Source organism: Cricetulus griseus, chromosome 4 (genome assembly GCF_003668045.3).
Source record: "Cricetulus griseus strain 17A/GY chromosome 4, alternate assembly CriGri-PICRH-1.0, whole genome shotgun sequence".
NCBI classification, from domain to species: Eukaryota; Metazoa; Chordata; class Mammalia; order Rodentia; family Cricetidae; genus Cricetulus; species Cricetulus griseus.
Genome location: NC_048597.1, coordinates 60,477,242 through 60,496,082, shown reverse-complemented (window position 1 = coordinate 60,496,082; position 18,841 = coordinate 60,477,242). Strand labels below are relative to the sequence as shown.

The 18,841-nt window shown below is 47.2% G+C and overlaps 1 protein-coding gene across 1 annotated transcript in view; it reads right to left on the bottom strand.

The window, feature by feature from the left end:
* Mb21d2 (Mab-21 domain containing 2) overlaps positions 1-18,324 on the bottom strand; it is a 106,376-nt gene extending 88,052 nt beyond the window's left edge. Inside the window, exon 1 of the mRNA XM_035444664.1 lies at positions 18,114-18,324. Coding sequence (XP_035300555.1) covers positions 18,114-18,324 — 211 coding nt within the window. The remainder of the gene's footprint in view (positions 1-18,113) is intronic.
* Positions 18,325-18,841: the final 517 nt, after the last annotated feature.

The window sequence follows — 18,841 nt, the reverse complement described above, 5'->3', positions numbered from 1 at the left end:
CAACAAGGGCTTGCACTCTCCTGGGGCTTAGTCACCGGGCTGAGGGCTGGAGAAGTATGTCATGTGTGATGTCATAACTTCCTCAAAACATGAGAACACAAACTTGCTTTCCAGAAATTCCATTAAAAAGTGATTCCCTGCCTGCCAAACCACAACAAAATTCCACGCCGACTGGGAAGTTAATATATTTAGCTATTTAACAAACATCCTTTAACCAGAGAGAATGAACTGCACACAGAATCCGAAGTCACTGAGTGGGAAGGGAAGCCCAGCTTCCTACTTATACAGATGGGAACCTGAGGGCTGCAGAGAGGAAGTGGCTGGCTGGCATCTAACCCAGTGATTTATGAGAAAACTCTGCTTTTCCCGGAACATTTGGGAAATCTCCTTAGCAGCTCTCGGACACTAGGAAAACAGCTGCACCAGATGCTACTCGGGGGGTCAGCCCAGGCTACCCTCAACGACCCCGCCAGGGCTTGTTTCCTTTCTCTTGAAATACCCTAGCCCCATTCTACCATGTCATGGTCTTCTCTCCTAATCGGATTCAAGCAGGGCGTGGGTTTCCCAGCTTCTTGCTCAGCCCTCTATCTGACTTCTCCTGAAGAGAAGCAGACAGCTATTTTCATTTTGAAAACCTCATCCCCTCACCCTGAAAGGGTAACCAGAACAACATATATGCTACTAGACTCTTACAAACTCTTTACTGGTGGGATGAATAAAACATATAGTCTAATTCTTTCTGAGATGCAATTTGAGCTTCTACTATTTCTGAAACAGACTGAAACCTCCCACCCTCACCAGACCCCTTGTCCTATCCCTTAAGAAGCTCCTCTTCAGACACCCGACATCCACCTCCCACCTGAGCAACAGAAACATACATTTTGTTGCTGTTTGAATGTAAAATGTTCCCCACAGGCTCTTGTGTTTAAATACTTTGTCCTCAGCAGGTGGTGCTGTTTGGAAAGGATGCAGCCCCTTTAGGAGATGGAGTCTGGTCGGTGTAAGTCTTTCACTGAGGGCGGGGCTATGAGGTTTTATAACCCAGTCCTTCTTGCTGTTCGATCTTTGCTTCCTGAGAACATATGCCATGTGATCAACCAACTACCTCCTCCCCTACCATGCCTTCCCTGCCTGCTACATGGCTTCTATCCCTCTAGAACTGTAAGCCTAAACAAATGTTTTCCCCCTTAAAGTGTTTTAGCTGGGTTATTTTATCACAGCAACAGAAAAGGAACTAATACTCACACCAAGTGGGAGATCACCCAGTTCACAGGACAGCTATTCCTTCAAGGAGAGATTGACATTAGGCTTTTCCTCACCTAGTCTCTCTCTTCTCTCTCTCTCTCTCTCTCTCTCTCTCTCTCTCTCTCTCTCTCTCTCTCTCACACACACACACACACACACACACACACACACGGATTAAGAATAATGATAGAATACGGATAAGACTGCCGTGAAATCCTCTTTGAGGGGCTGGTGAACTGGTTCAACAGGGAAAGGCACATGCCATGCAAGCTTAGCAATGTCAATTTAATCCCTGTAGCTCACAGAAAGGTGGAAGGAGAAAATGGGCTCCACAGAGCTAGCTGTTCCTTGACTTCCCCAAGAGGATCAGGGTCAGCCGGAGTTTCACAGGAAGTCTGTGTGAGCTCCACCAACCCTTCCAAACACACCCCAATAAGACCTAGCACAGAGCATTCCCAAATCCTCCCTGTCTTCTTTGCTAGCATAACTATCAACATAAGCAAAAAAATTAAAGTATCAGCTGATGTTAATTCCTCCAATCCAGCCAGGCAAGATGTTTTGGTGTGCGTGTGGTATGCATGTGTATGTGTTCATGCATGCACATATGTATAGATATTAGTGCACATGTCTGTGGATGTGGAGGCTAGAGCATGACCTCTGGGTCTTCCTCCATCATTCTCCACCTTGGTGTTCTGAGGTAGCATCTCTCTCACTGAACCTGGAGCTCATGGATTTGGCTAAAATGGCCAGCCAGCAAGTCCCAAGGATTGGAGGATCTCTGCCTCAGTGCTGAGACTATAGGCCGGTGCCAAGAGCTGGCCTCTTACATAAGTGCTGGGAATTCAAACTCGGTATTTATGTTTGTGCTGACTGAGTCGTCTCCCCAGCCTTGGCAAGAGGGTTTTGATCCATGTAATTAGTTTAGTGAGGTAGAGCAGCACTTCTCCACCCTGTAGGCCCCATGGGGAGGGTTTGTACAATGGCCAGAATAAGCGCCTCATTTGGCCAATCCTATACTATAAAAAGTCCGGGATAGTATTAAAGGAAAAAGAAATTTATGTTTCCTGGAAAATCACCTTTCTTTTATGGACAAAATCTAAAAAAAGACTCGAGGAGCTTCTATCCTGCGTACTCAACAATTTGTTGACAAAATGTCAGAGAATTTCAGGAGCCCTAAGCAGATCTCATCGGATCCTTTGGGCTCAGGCTGCCACCCCCATCTCAGTTTGGAAGAACGGGGCTTGAGCAAGAGGCTTCATGTTCTGTGTGCTTCAGACAATGAAACCTAACTAGGGAACTACAGATTTTGCCTACACCACAGCACTCTCAAATTGTCCAAGCCAACCTCATTCACATTAGCAGAAATTATCAACACCACGATTCTTAGTTTTCTCAACAGGCAATAATCTAAGCACAGTTATTTTACATTTGGAGAAATTTCTCACATTAGGGTATCTTGGGCCACTATTAAAACATGTAGGGCCGCCGGGCATTGGTGGCACACGCCTTTAATCCCAGCACTCGGGAGGCAGAGGCAGGCAGATCTCTGTGAGTTCCAGACCAGCCTGGTCTACAAGAGCTAGTTCCAGGACAGCCTCCAAAGCCACAGAGAAACCCTGTCTCGAAAACAAAACAAAAAACAAGTAAGGCCACAGACAGTCATCAGTGGCAACCTTCCAACTGCCCAAGTTCAAGACCAAAAACAAAATCATCAATAATATTAGCAATACTAGTTCAATCTTCATTGGAATGGGCTTCAGACACATAAAGGAGAAACAAAAGTAGATATACAAGGGGCCATCTCTGAGATGTTAAGGAGGTGAGAAACATCAGGTTATCAGTTACGAATATTCACAAATTGGTAACTGACCACACCAGCTAAGACCTGTGAAGCTTGAGTATCAGCTGCCACCTCCCAAGAAAAGCTCATTTGCTGAGGCTAGGTAGTGAGAATACATGAAGCTGGCAGGGAGGGGGTAGGGTACATGAGACCAAATCCAGGCACGAATGAGACTGGCTGGAGCAAGGGAAGAGGCACATGAGGCTTAGGGGGGGGTAGGCAAGGGGTGGACATAAGGCTGGAGTGCAGTGACATTCAAGGCTGGAGGCGGCAGCACTGGTTGTCCCATCATGATCAGTCCTGCTTTTCCACCTTAACAAACAACACAACTTAGTGCCTCATACAGTATCTGTCCCACCTGGACCACTTGTAATGCCAGCACTAGCAAGGATGAGGAAAGAAACGAAGGGTCAGGAATTTGAGCCAGCCTGGGCTACCCAGACGGATCCCAAACAAAAATTACACAGAATTAAGATGGCTAACAAAGTTTTTCCATAAGCATCTACATTGTTGAGGAGGCTCCACCCTGCAAAGCCACTGACAATTGTGTTGCGATTTTTAGCCGTGGGGGAGAGGTGCTGGGGGAGGTCAGAATGAGCTTTCTCTGCAGATTCTGATGTCAGCCCACTGACATCATCAACACCAAGACCTCACAGAGCAATCTCATCCCAAGGCCCCTGCCTTGGTTTCTTTTCCTGTGATACAATATTCTTCAGCAACCTAGGGGACAAATAGCTTGTCCAGCTGACAGCTCAGCTTAGCCATCATGGTGGGGAAGTCACCGAAATGGAGAGCCTGGGGTCACACTGCATCCTTGGTCGAGAAGCAGAGCAGTAAATGCTTGCTCCTGTTCAGCTCTCTTCCATATCTGACACTGACCAGGACTGGACCAGGAAAAGGTACCACCCTCCCACCCACCATGGATGGGTTTTCCCAGCTCAGCTAATGTAACTGAGATCATCTGGCACGGTCACACCCAGAGAGCCCTATCTCTCACGTGATCCCAGATTCTGTCAAGTTGACAGTCAACACCAGCCATAGTGGCATATGCCAATATGTTCAGTGCTATACCACAAGTCCAAACACAAACACAGACCCATGTACCATGGGGAAGCTGGGCAGGCTATGCACTTTTAACAAAACACAACACTAAGGAGGCAGATTCCTTCATTTGCATAAAAGCCAATTCAGCTAATAAATTCTGATTGCAAAATAAACTTTTAAAAAGTACACTGCCATCAGCCTTTCACTGGGAAAATCATCTGCTCCCCACCACCCCAGGACAGACAACATTAGCTACACCCTCATTAAATGTTCTAAAATCTGAAGTGAAACCCACTGGGGTGGGGAAAGGAGCATCACAAAACTGTTCTAATTTACTTAACGCCAGGGGCCCAGTTGACTTCTGTAGAGCTTAAATCAATCAATTAGCTGGGGCCCACCTTCTCACTTTCAAAAAGAGGGAAGCTGGGGATAGGATGAGGTCTCATACAAAAGACTATTCAAACACAAAACCACGGCATCAAAAGAATGCCGGTCCTGAGGGAATGCCAAGAAACATCCAGTAACAGGACCGTGCCAGCCCCAGCTTCTAGAACAGCAAAACTGCTCTGTTCTCTACTTTGCCTACTATTCCTCACTTCCAATTGCCCCCCTGAACATTTGCCACTAGCCCAAATTCCCCATCATGTACCACACAGAGCCTGGGATGGTCAACTTCCCGATGATGCAGAGAAGGAATGAAGAAGTCATGCTGCCTGGTTGAGTAGCCTCTGGTGCTTGCCTAAACAAGTGATTTCAAAACACTGATTCCCTCAGCTGGGAAGTGGGGATGGCAAACAGCCAGAACCAAATGGGTCACTGATTCTAAAGCACCTGAAACAACTGGTAACGTGTCCCCTGATTTCACCTTCAGCATCACTGCTGCCTGGTCCTGAATAAGTCACTGTCCACTCTGGGAGTTAAGCATCCCATCTAGACAGTGATGCAGTAGGTAACATGACCTCAGGACCAGCACCAGTGCACAGCTTCGCTGCTTCATGATTCTCTTTAACCTGTTAGAGAGCTAAATCCTCAAGACTCTGAGCTCCCAGACCACCAAGCCCAAGAGAGGGTAATGCCAGCTCTCCTTTGCCAGGAGATGTAGACCAGCCGACAGCGCTCCCACTCTTCTAATCACAGGGAGGGCCAGCCAGCCTTCCTTATCCCAGATTTTGGATTGTTCGGAGATCAAAATAACCATCCGAGTTATGAAAACAGCTCAGGTGTAAAAAGACACACATCAGAGGAGAGAAACCAGAGAGGAAGGGACAGGGAACAATCAAAAAAGACCAAAGCAAACATGACAGACCAAAATACACTCAGCCTATGAGGTTTTCTTTTGAGCATCCTGCCTCTAACAGCAATTAAGAGAACTTCAAACTACAAGGAGGCTTTGTAGCAGAGAAATGTCCCCTACCTTGAAGCAGAGCCCTCCTGAAATGACTTCAAAGCTAGGCAGTCTTCCCTGGGGGACAAACACAGAGCCAACCGGAGTATGTGCAAACACCTTGTGCAGTATCATCTATTGCCCAACATTCTGCTAATCTCTACTCAAAAGTGAAGCTGGGGCCCAAGATAATGGAGTCCCTCCTTTGTGGCCCTCAGTTTCTATAACTGTAAAATGGAGGAGGGAGGAAATCCAGCCATCTAATTCTCAAGTTTCTTTGGAATATTAAAAAGTATGATTCTTTCAATGGCTTCCACTTTGCATGAGAAGAGTTACTTTAATTGTGTTTCTGAAAAAAAAAATTAAATTAAAAAAAAAAAAAAGGTTTGCCACGGTCTAATGGAGATGAAGGTTCAATTCCCAGCAACCCCATGGCAGCTCACAACTGTCTGTAACTCCAGTCCCAGGGGATCCAGTGCACCAGGCGTATCACAAGATACAGAAACATATGTGCAGGCAAAGCACCCACACACAAAGAAAAATAAACAATAAACAAAGTGGAAAGAGAGAAGACATAAACTTACGGCCTGGTTTGCCCTCTGTCTATGATAAACACCCTGACCCAAGGCAAACTGGGGAGGAAGGGATGTATTTCAGCATAGCCATTCACAGTCCCTCACTAAGGAAAGCTGAGGCAGGAACTCGAGGTAGGAACTGAAGCAGAGACCATGGAGGATGCTGCCCACTGATGGCTCCTCAGGCCTCACTCAGCCCAGAACCACCTGCCCAGAGCCGAGGGTGGCACCACCTACATTGGGCTGGCCTTCCCACATTACCAAGTCTCACCGATTATTAATTCACAGGCCAATCTGATAGAGGTATTTTCTCAGTTAAGTTCCTTCATCCCAGACGACCCTGGCTTGAGTTGACAAAAAACTAACTAGTAAAACATATTTGTTTACTGCCTGAAACTAGACCTCTTAGGTTCAAACCCCTCCCTACTCCACCTCGGAGTGCTACAATGTCTGGCATTCCTGCTCTTTGCTTCTGAGCCCACCTTGGCGAGATAAGGGTTACTTTTACCTTCCTCCCAGTTCGGTTAATACTAATTTAGTTAATAAAGGGCCAGTACAAAATATGTAGAATTGTGCCTGGGACACAGTAAACACTATTTAGTGCGATTATCATTATTTCCAATGCTACATAGCTAGATTTTCAATTTAAAAATAAAAGTAGCATGACAGCAAGCTAGGGCAGATACACACACACACACACACACACACACACACACACACACAAAGGAAACATGAGGTCATGATTACCCTGCCCTCATGTAACTGGATGCCCTTGAATGAACTATGGCTCCTTTATGTGCCTCCAGCAGACAGCCCAAGGACTCCCTAATGCATTCAGACCAGAGGGGATCAGCTAAGAGGTCCAGTGTTGTCTGGCCTATAGTCTCAAACGCCCCTGTATTTCTTTAAAGCTTTACTGTGCTGTCAATATTTAAAATTTTGTATATTTCTCATTAAAACCCCCACACATCTCAAAGCTATCAACCCTCAGTCTTGAAGCAGTGGCTTGGGAAGTGTGGTTCCCCAAACAGCAGCTATCTAACCAGATGTGTTAGAACTGCAAATTCAAGACTCCATCCCATGCCTACAACATCTGGCTCTCTCTAAAAGCAGAAGTTTAATACACAACACACTCTAGCTCTGAAACCACCCAGTGAGCAAACACTAGAAAATGGTGGGGCTGCTTCATTGCTGACCCCAGCACACAACTACACTCCCTGACTGACAACAAAGGCTGGGTACCATTTGTAAGCCAACCACAGCATTGTTCCCTCACCATCCAAACATGCCAGAGCCTTCAGGCCACAAGCTTTGCTGTAAATCAGTGGTTCTCAACCTGTAGGTCACAACCCTTTGGGGTCCCATTTCAGATATTTTACATTATGTTTCAAAACAGCAGCAACATTACAGTTAGGAAGTAGCAATGAAATAATTTTATGGCTGGGGGTCACCACAGCATGAAGAACTGCACCCATAAGCCAGTAGGACCGTATTGCTCAAAATCAGACAGCCCGCATGAAAGCAGACTGCGCACACCAAGGGCACAGTTGCGAGAACAAACTGTTGAGTTTTCTTTATTAATCACAACACAAGCGGCACACGCAGCTGCTATTAGGAACAGCTGCAGCTGCTACAAGGGTGTTCTTGAAGCAGCCTAGAGAAGTGTTTAAAAGTTGAATGCGGATCCAGGCACAGGCACGTGGAGACAGACACACACAGGCTTTGGGCTCCGTCCTGCCTCAGATCTCTGCACCACAAGGAGATCCAGAAGCCTGGTTCCTTCCACTCCCCAGGACAGGCTGGGCCGGAGCTGGCATAGAAAACCAGGCAACTGGGCGCTCTTCAAAGGACCAGAGTCTGATACCCCCACCCCACCCCCACCCGTCACCCCCACTGTGACCTTCATCACAGTGCTGGCATTCTCTAGGCCATCCTTTCTTCTCAAGATGTACCAGGTACAATAACTGCTTCATCAGGTTAGGTAAGCCAGGAGGATAAACTGCATGTGATGGTATTTTGAAAACTAGAGAGGACCAGACAAAAAACAAAAGGCTTACTGTCATCCCCTGAACACTGCAGTGTTCACAAATCAACCCAGGATTTATTTTTTCTAGCCCTGGGGTTATCAGAGGTGAAATCAGAGACTAGCAGAGCTCCAAAGGGCCCCTCTGACATCTGTCACCCTGCTGGGCATGATGGTACAAACAACCAAGAGGCTCACCCTCACTGCTAGGGATTCTGATGCCACAAGTTCACAGGCAGGCGGGGCTACACAATGAGTTCCAGACTCTCCCGGGCTACATAGTAAGCTCCCATCTCCAAAATAATAATCATCATCATACTAATCATAATAATGGCTTTGTGATCTAACTTTTTACATTCTCCTCATCTCCATCCCTTTCCTTAAAGGCCAGGGATAAGAAGAGCACTGTCCAAGGGTGGTCCTACCTGGAAAACCTCCATCTATAGGAAATGCACTACATTCCTCAGTCTCGGTCAAACTGAACACAAACCATTCTGCCCCAGAGGCAAGACTGACTGTAATTGAAGTAACCCTGAAAGACGCTTGCAGCTGTACCCCCTTACACCTGCTGTTTCGCCCACCCTAATATACTACCATCTGGGCTTCCAGCAACTGGCGCCTTCTTGCACTTCAAGTGAATGTGATTCAAGGAAGCCTTCTCTGTGGCTTGCACCACGGCCAACCCCTCGTTGTGACAGTCCAGGCTACTTGTTTTCCTTATGCACGCGTATCAATTCACTTGCAAGCTTAATCACAGTATCCGTTCTCTGGAGAACAGAAGCCTCAGAGGTAGCCTTGCTGTTCTTATTTACTACTCCGTGTTCTTACACAGTCATGGCATGATAGTAGCTATGCTAGCACACGGTTGGCACACCATCCCTGAATGAGTGAATGAATGCCTAGCAAGCACCATTCACTGTGTGTGTACATGGCAGACATTCAAACCCTAGTTAGAAGAAACAAAAACATAAATACAATCTAGACCAACTCCCACTCTGGGATTCGTTTAACTCACAAATAGTAATCAAGTCATCTGTGCGGAGGAAAATAAATTAAAAAAAATAAAATAAACACATTGCCAAGCGGTGGTAGTGCATGCCTTTAATTCCCAGCATCAGGAGGCAGAGGCAGGTCTTGTGAACTCTGTGAGTTCAAGGGCAGCCTGGTCTACAGAGGGAGTTCTAGGACAGTCAGGGCTACACAGTGAAACCCTGTCTGAAAAAAGCAAAAACAAAAACAAAACAACAACAACAACAAAAAAAAAACAAATCAAGCAACAGTTCCCTACATGGTTTACTTTCAGCAGTTCCATCTCTGGTTCTCTTGTCTTGTGTAGAGGGAATTCACGAAAAAGCACCGGAGAGTATGAGAAACAAATAGCTCTTCCCTGGGGACAGGGCCTCAAGGAATGGCATAATTATGAACTGTCCTTAAGTAATCACTGAACTGACAAGTACTTAGCCCCATGATCATTGCAAGCAATGCCACCGACCTAAGGAACAAGCTGGGCGGGACCAAGCAATCAGGAAAATGTATGGCCACGGGGTTAAAACTCATACATCACTCTCATCTAAACTGTCTGCAACACTTCCTCAGCTCAGGGGGGAAACAAAACAAACAAACAAACAAACAAAACCCTCAGGTAAATGATACCTGTGGCCCTGGCCTTGTCTGAGAATACAGATTTGTCCCAGGAAACCAACGGAAGATATCTGAGGGTGAAAAGCCCTGTAAGTTCTTTGCAGTATCCTGCAATAAGAGACACTTGTAGCTGGGTTGAGTCTTGCTCCACGACTAAATTTGCAACCTTGAATAAAGCGCCATGACCTCCTGTTCTCAGTGCCCCGTGCATAAATGGGGGTTAAGGCTGCCTATACAATTTCTCACAAAGGCCTAGCCCAGCCCCGTTATACAAGAATGTGGACTGCAGTCTATAAAACACTTTGTTTACTGTGCAAAGATAAATTATTATTGACTGTAAATACCCCATTTATAACTAAGAATTGCTGTAATTGGAGTCCCAGAGGAAGCATCTAACCATTTGGAGGATGAATGATAAGCCTACTCAACACCTTATTGGGAGTGATGGCTAGTACAAGGCCCCAGCACGCACAGAGGCCGGTCCAGGAGACGCCCAGAGCAAAAAATCCCAGGGCCACAACAAAGGACCCATGCACAGGAGTTTACAAGGCACTGTTTGCTGCTCTTGGCAAGCCATTCCCCTCAGTCACACTGGGCATTTCTTACACTGTCCTTAAGGAAGGCAGGAATGTCTTATGTAGAAAAAGTTAAATATATTCCTCTACCACCAAAGAATGTAAGACCAAGATTCCACAGCTCCAGAAAAGATGATCAAATGTGGCTTAACAGAAAATCATGAGACAATTTCAGAAGAGTTCATTTCCTTTTTTTGAAGATTTTATCTTTTTATATGTACTAGTATTTTGCCTACCCATAGACATGTGCACTGGAAGCATACCTGTTACCTGAGGAGGCCAGAAGAAGGCGCCAGATCCCTGGAACTAGAACTAAAGACAGTTGTCAGCTGCCATGAGGGTGCTGGAAATCAAACCCAGGCCCTTTTCACAAGCAGCCAGTGTTCTTAACCAGAGCTCATAAAAGGCACATAAAATAAGCCAGGAAATGGTGGCACATGCCTTTAATTCCAGCATTCATGAGGCAGAGGCAGGAGGATCTCTGGGGGCTCGAGGCCAGCCTGGTCTACAGAGTAAGTTTCAGGAGAGCCAAGGTCACAGAGAAAAACCCTGTCTTGAAAACCAAAACAACAAAAAGTTGAATAGTTAACTCAAGTCATCTTACATTTATTTTGTAGGTGCCTACTGTGTATACATCTTTACTGAGTGCTAGAAACATAAACACAAGAAAAGAATGTGCTATGGGGGGCAAAGTACTAGGAGAACACGGGGAGGGAAAAAAGGGCAACATTCTTTCTCCTCAGAGATACAGTCACATAAGTAAAGTCACCTTTGAGCAGCGGGAAGAAAATGAAGCACAGACAGTATGTCCAATTGGGACCCTTAACTATTTCTATGACAGAGATCTTTTATACAGCCCAGTCTATTCTACAAACTCCTGCCAGAACAGTAGTGTTTGTTTAGTACGGTTTTGAGACAGAGTCTTTCATTTAGGCCAGGTAGCTTGAATTTACTGTAATATGAATCAGGCTCGCCTCAAACTCAAGGTTCTCCTACTTCCCAAGTTCTGGGATCACTGGTGGTGTACCCCTTCATGCCTGGCAAGAATAGGATATTAAGAGAACAATGTTACCCAGATTTTCAAAGAAAGTCAGCATTAAAATACAGGTTTTATATTTTAAATCCAAGATAGATCATATACGATTCTTTGTTAACCCAACAAATAGAAGCTAGCAAGTCTGATGTCTGCCTTTATTGGGAAACAACAGTGACATCTTTTTTAATTTTTATTCCAAGTATTTATTTTGTGTATGTGCACACATGGATGTGACCAGCATTTGTGTGGAAACCAGAGGGCAACTTTGGGGAGCTGGTTCTTGTCTTCAACTACATGAGTGCCAGGGATCCAACTAGGGTCATGGGGCTCATAGGCAAGTGCCTGTAACCACTAAGTCATCTCAATGGCCCAATTTCTTTTGCAATCTATGTGACACTGTATTATGAAATGAAATGCCAGGGATGAAAAAGATGGTGGTTAAGCATTGGCTGTTCTTCCAAAAGACCTGGGTTCAATTCCCTCATCTACAAGGCAGCTCACTACTGTCTGTAACTCCAGTTCCCAGGCATCTGATACCCTCACACAGACATAAATGCAGGCAAAATACCAATGCATGTAAAAATAAAAAGAAAGAAAAAGAAAATGCCTGTGATTTCTATTAGCAACAAAAACCTAGGTATTACCTACTAATAGTACTATAGTTTGTCACCTATATTTATAGTGGGAGGCTATGCTTTGTCTCAGAAGTTAATAAAAAAAAAAAGACATCCTTTCTTCTCATTCAAGTTCACAGACTCTCCATTAATTGTTTCCATGGAGCCGGGTTAGGAAGCCAATAAAGAGAGCAACCCAAGAAAAGGAAGAAAGGAAGGACCATAAGTCTTGTATGGAATGTGCAAGATGGGGCAGGAGAAGCACCAAAGTCACGCATGCCCGAGGTCTGTCACCCTCAATTAGTAAGTCACAGAATGAGCTCTAAGCCAAAGAATGGCATCTTAGAGTAAAAAAGACTGAGTGAAAGAAGGGAGGAGACCATCATCCCGCAGGCTCCTTGTCAGAGTCCCTCTTTGAATGTGCGGTAGATGACCCCATGTTAGCCAAAAGTAAAAACAGCATAAATCCCGTTCAGGTCTCTGTTGTATAAAACCGTATTATGTAAGTACCTACAGGTGTAAGCACAGTATAAATAAATATAAACACAGATGTCCAGTAAAATGAACAGGGAAATATTATAAGTGATTGACATGAAGAATGGTTTGACTTCTTTGTGTTCCTAGTCATAGAGAATGGGCAGAAAAGCCCAACAGAGGCTAAGAGACATGGGGTCACACCGACACCGCTGACTACAAAACAGAACTCCACAATGCCCTTCTTTTGGGTTGCACAAAAGGGTTGGGATTCAGAAGCCCAGGCAACCAAACACAGGAAGTAGGTACAGTTATTAACCCCAACTGGCAGAAACTGAGATAAGATTTCCAAAAATAACGACAAAAATCACATGGCAACAATTTAGAAATCATGACGTAGAATCTGGGTCTCCTAGCCCAGGTGAGTGGGGAATGCAGTTCTTGCTGAAATTGAAGGCTCTGCACTGGCCTGACCTGGGTTAGATTTCAGCGATGCTGTCTACTTGCTGGTAGTAAACTTGGGCAAATTTCTGAGGTTTTCCTTTCACAGGGCTCAGCAGTGTGGGCCCAGTCTCCAAAGACAGCAGGGATGACACTCACTGCACCTGGGGATGGCTTTTGTAGACAGAGAATGCACAGCCTCGGGCTGTGAGGCAGACAGACAGAAGTGCTGAAGGTCAAGTTTGGAGATCTCTGGGGATTCTGAATCAATAGCTCTGAAATGGGACCAGAAAGTCTGAATCCTCCTAGCGCTCCCCAAGGGGAACTGCAAGGGCTTTAACATTCAATGGCAAGTTTTCAGTTTGATGAGAGGGACTCTAACAGGCTGTGAGAACACAGAAGAGGCACCAGTGCCACAAGACCCAGGATACACTGCAGCTCCAACACTCTTTCGTGGAGGATGAAGGGCACAATTGCTGCGAACCAGCTGAAATTAGCACCGAAACAAATGTGCAGAGGGACCCTACTGCCCTAAATGTATATGCTGTCAAGAGACAGAGCAAACTAAAAATCATCTTGGAATTTATAAGGGAAAAGCACAGTAGTGAGTGCAACTCTAAGCGACCAAGCTCCAGGGGACTGACGAGGCCACATGTGCAACAAATGTGGCTGGGTAACTTGGCATTCGTATATCAGAAAGTCACCGCTTCCAAATGGCCTACTCAGGAGGTATAAAGATTGCCTAGGAATATGGTAGATCCAGGAGCACTCACTCAGAAGTACTTTGAAGGGGCCAGATGGTGTTTATTGGGCTGGTTGGGAACAGCCAGCAACCTATTCTTAGAGTTCATGTACAAGAGCACAAGGCTGGGGTGGGAGATGGATGGCATGGGGTCAAAATAGATCCATGTGAATTTCTCAAGGTTTCTGCACCCTGTTTTATTCTCAGATTCCTGCTAAGGTAAGACAAACAGTACTTGTTAGGTTAAAAAAATAAAAAAAATAAAAGAGGTACAAAAAAAATAGAGAGTAACCAATGGGCAAAGAGAATCACCCCTGCAGAGCAGACTAGTAAGTGGAATATTCCCCAGGATGTAGGTCCTTTCAGTTGTCTGAGCAAAGGGTGAAAGGGATGAAGGCTTTTTGCACGGGAGACACCAGGGTCTAACAGATCAGCCAAGAGCAGCCAGTTTAAACTCACGCTCTGTGTGATCCTGGTATAAGAAGCTGACCTCTCTGCATCTCCGTGCACCATCTGCTTCATCTTCAAAACACATGGATGGGACACATCCTTAACATTGTGGGATTACAGGAGCTGACCGATTTAGGCAAAGGAACCAACCAAGAGCAAGCACACAACTATGCACTTAACAGACCTAAGTGAATGTTGGAATTAACCATGCTCCCTTCGGCCACAGCCTCTACCCTTCAGAATACTGCAAACTGGACTCCATAGTTCTTTCTGAAGCAAAGCTGTGGGAGTCATTCCAGCTGAAGTTCACTGTGTTTTCTAATACAGCACGTTTCTTCGGGTAAATAATAAAATCACGTCTGCTCCTTTTCCATTTAGAGAATTTTACATGCAGACATCATGTAGAATAGGTTATTAAAAAAAAAATGACGACCACACCGCCAGCAAACAGCAGAGTGAGGCTGGAACCACAGATTTTTCTGACAGTTTCTCTGTGATTTTTCCCAATCAAGAATTCAAATAGGTGATCTTGTGTCATGAAATAAAACACTTGAACTCGAGTGTTTCAGCAATCACTCGAAATGGCTGCATGCGTCCAAGACTCTCAGCTCGAAACAGACACAAAATCCTGAAACAAGTGATTTCTCAGAAGATAGCCCTCTGCCCCGAATCTCACTCTCCCATTTTTTAATGCACTCAAGTAAGAGAGGAATGTGTCTTCAGTCACTACAGTTTCCTAACCACTCGTCTTTGTTTCTTTATCCCACTAATTGTCAGCATCTTTACCTGGGAAATGGGAACAAGGTCCCTGCTCAAAAAGTCCCATGGGGCTCCTGCCCTGAGAAGGTTTGGTCAGCAAATGAGAGCTACTCTCCTGACCAGGCCATGGCACCAAACCCTTGCCTGCCGGTGACTACATGAGTCCTGTTGCCTTCTCCTCCATCTCCTGCATGCCCTCCTTTGCACATATGTTCCACGGAAACACCACCAGCCCCCATCCAACCTCACCAGGGAATGAAGATAACAAAAGACCCAGCAGAGATGGTATGCAAATATCAAATATTATTAAAACATTAATGAACTCTGGCAATGCCTCTGAATTTTGATAAATGGTATTTATTATGTACTGCCACTCCTGTCACACAGTCTGGGCTCTCCAATATTAACTAGATAATGACAGCAATCATTCTCCGGATAGAACGAGGTATAGAGAAATAGAAGTCATTCTTGATGATGCCAGCTAACACCTGCCTCCAAAGGAAATGTAATGTCTGCACAAAGAACAGTTCCTGGAGTCTCCCACTACCCCCCCAATGGGTTACTAAGCCTGTACAGATCCCAGCTTTGACAGGACAGTGGGTTACCCTAGAGCTGAAGGGTAACCGATTCAGCCATCTACCTCCTTCACTCACCTGCAGAAAACTCCCTCCAAACTAGATAAAAAGGAAAGATGGGAAGCTCCCAGGACCTCAGTCCAAGCTAACAACCTTGTAACAGAGAGGGGCTTGCCTGGCCATCATCCTGGGCTCCCAACTGCCCGCTACAGAGTAAGCATTACCCACACTTCCATTAAAGAGGCTAAAACAAACGCCTTTCCATTTCATCCTGAGAGGACACCATTTTTTTTAAAGCTGCTGACAGTCCTCAGGTGCAGCTCAGACAGAGGCACAACAGAGCCCAGAGAACTAACCTCCCAAAGACCCCCCAGAAATGAAGGCCTGATGCCACACAAGTGACACCTTAACAAGCTGGGGGTCATTAAGACACCTCATCCGAATATTCATGAAAGACATGACGACATAGCAAGTGAAATAAAAGTGTACAAAAGAGATTTTTTCCAAAAAACAAAAAAAAAACAAAAACCTGCTTTAGAAAAAGTAAACCCACATGGGGACCCTTGCTGTCGACAAACCTTCACCTGTCTAGAACAGCCAGGGTCTCATTAAAGAAAACCAAGGGGCTGGGAGACTGGGAATAAATGCAGCGCCACACACCGGCAAGCTCATTTCGCCCTCTGCCTGGTAGTATCCAGAGGGGCAAAGGGCTTAAATGACACTCCTGGATTCTCTCTCCTACAGGTGGAAATGCTGGAGTCCCAGGGGCGGAGAAACCAATTCTTCCAAGGTCAACGGATTGATAAGGAAGAAAAGCCCATCTTGTTTATCTGTCAGCACAATGCCACTGGTGACCTTAAACAAGTGCATAAATTAAACACCCTGGAATAACTTACCCTTTGTATGTGGCTTTAGACCTTATAACTCGCTGTGACAGACGAAGGAACAGTGCAGAAGTTCCTACTGAACCAGGCATTTAATCTTGCCCTCCCCAAAGGCCTCCCTCTTCCTGATCCATGACTATCCTCACCACCTCTTTACAGTGAAGATCCTAGGGAAGGGCTGGGGGGGGGGGCGGCTATAATGGCAGGCTGTGGTTAGTTATGCCAAAGACAAAGGCCATAATTAAGCAACTTAAATAACTGTCCTGAGCTTTCTGTGTGTCCCATCTCATGTCCTTCTCACACACGCCCCCCCAAACACACACACACACACACACACACACACACACACACACACACACACACACACTTCCTGACAATCACTGGTTTGGATTTGAGATGTCAGGGCTTTGTAAGGGCTTTAACCTCCTTTTTGGAAGCTGACTCCCATCACACTGTGAATTGAAATAATAATTCACTTAAATAGTTGAGCAGTTAAACATCTCAATAAAGATCTTTTCACCCACATTCACCACCTAGAATACACTTGTGGGGTGAGCAGCAAAAGGAAAACAGTCATGTGTTTAACATGGCCCATCCAACTTGCCTAATTCTTCATAGCGCCGGTGGGTTACATTCATTCTGTACCTCTTCGACTTGGGCTAAGAGGAAGAGATTCTGGAGGGAATAGGTACCTCGGGGGAGAAACAGCAACAGTAGGCAGGCTGCAATCTCAGGAGACCGCAAGACTTCATCCTGTGGCCAAAGGGCCTTTGCCAATCACATTTAACACTATCTGGTAAACTGAAAATCACATTTAACACTATCTGGTAAACTGACTGTGGAAACGTTCGTAGAGCACGGCTCCTCCAGTCCAGTCCTGCTGAATGTAAACCACGGGGCCACCACTGCTGCATGACAGCGCTACACCCGAGGCTCCCAGCAGCGGATGCTCATTCTACAACTCAGAAGCAATAATCCCACCGCAGGACGCCAGGGATTGGGATCCTCGGGAACCCATTATTTTTCTTTACCTTTCAGGGCGGATAGGTGAGGGACTGGGGGATGCAGTGTGGGGAAATTTTCTAACACAGGGTTGCTCGGAGTGCACCTCCTGGCCAGCACTAGGACAATACACAAAGACCAGGGGGACAGCGCTCCTCCGCGGCCAGAGCTCCTCTGAGCCTGGTCATTTTCGAGCAAGGAATTAGGAATTCCGAGCTCAGCAACAACCCGGAGAAGCACCGGAAATGCTCTGACCCCTTCAAAGGGAAGTCGATTTGCAAATCAAACTTGCCGCAACTCCGGGCGCCCGGACTACTTCCGCGGGTTACTCTGGAACACCCAACAAGTTTGGACACCCGGGGCTCGGCGTGATAGCGCCGCGCCACAACCACGACAGAAGCAACTTGTCGCTCAGGCGCGGGCCGGCCTCCGCACGCTGCTAGGGCCGCCCGGGCTTGCAGGGGACCCGGTATCACCCGGCCCGCGCCGTTTCGGGGGTTCCCCAAGCCGGGAGGCGTCTCCCGCCGCCACCTCACCTGCCCGCCATCCCTGCGGTCGAGGAACCAACAAAAGAGCGGGCGAGCGATCGGAAAGGAGAGGGGCACCCCGCACGGGCAGGAGCGGAGGGGGCGGCTGGGCTGACGGTGGAAAGCAAAGGGGACCTTGCGGAGCCAGGGGTGACACCCCGGGCAAGCGCCGGAGCGGGGACCAGGTCTCCCACCCGCTCCATCACACCGGCGCGCACACACGCACAGTCACACAACCACCACCACCCCCCCGCCCCGCACGCGCCGCCCTCCTCGCCTTACCCAGCATGGAAAAGATGAAATCCTTGGCAGTGTGGATCTCCAGCGCTCTCTGGTCGTCGTATTCCCGCTGGTCGTGCCTGGTGAATTCCTGGATGAGTTTGTTCAGTTCCTCCACCCGAGCTCCAGACCTGAAATCCAGCTCCGGGAAGGCAGGCTTGTTGTTGCAGCCCAGGGAGGCTGCCTTGCTGGCGGTGGGAGCCGCCATCTTCATGCAAAACGCGCCGAGCAGAGGCTCGGCGGCGGCCGCGGCACCCACCCCCGCCCCCCACCCCGCCCCGGCCTCCCGGCGCGGCTGGGTAGCCCGGCCCGTGGGCGGGAGGGTTGGATTCTGGGCGGGCCCCGCGTCGCGCTGCGCTCCGGGCGGCCGCGCTCCTTCGCGGGAGGAGCCCCGACTGCGGCGAGGTGCGCGCGTGTGGCCCCGGCACCCGGTCCTCCGGCCCCCGCCCGCAGCGCCGCTGCGGGTCCCTACCCTCCCCGAGCCGTGCTGGTTAGCGGCGGCGGCGGCGGTGTCCAAAGAGCTGAGCCGAGCCGAGCCTCCCCCGGGGCAAGGAAAGTGAAGTGGAAACAATGTGAAATTCACCAGCGCCGAAATCAACAAGCTGCCGGCTCCGGTGTTACGGAGCCAGCACCAGCATTCCCATTTAAAGGGACAGCGCACCCGGTGGGAAGAGAAATAAATAAATGGCAGAGAGGGTTCGCGCGCCCGGATCACTTGCCAGGCTGTACTC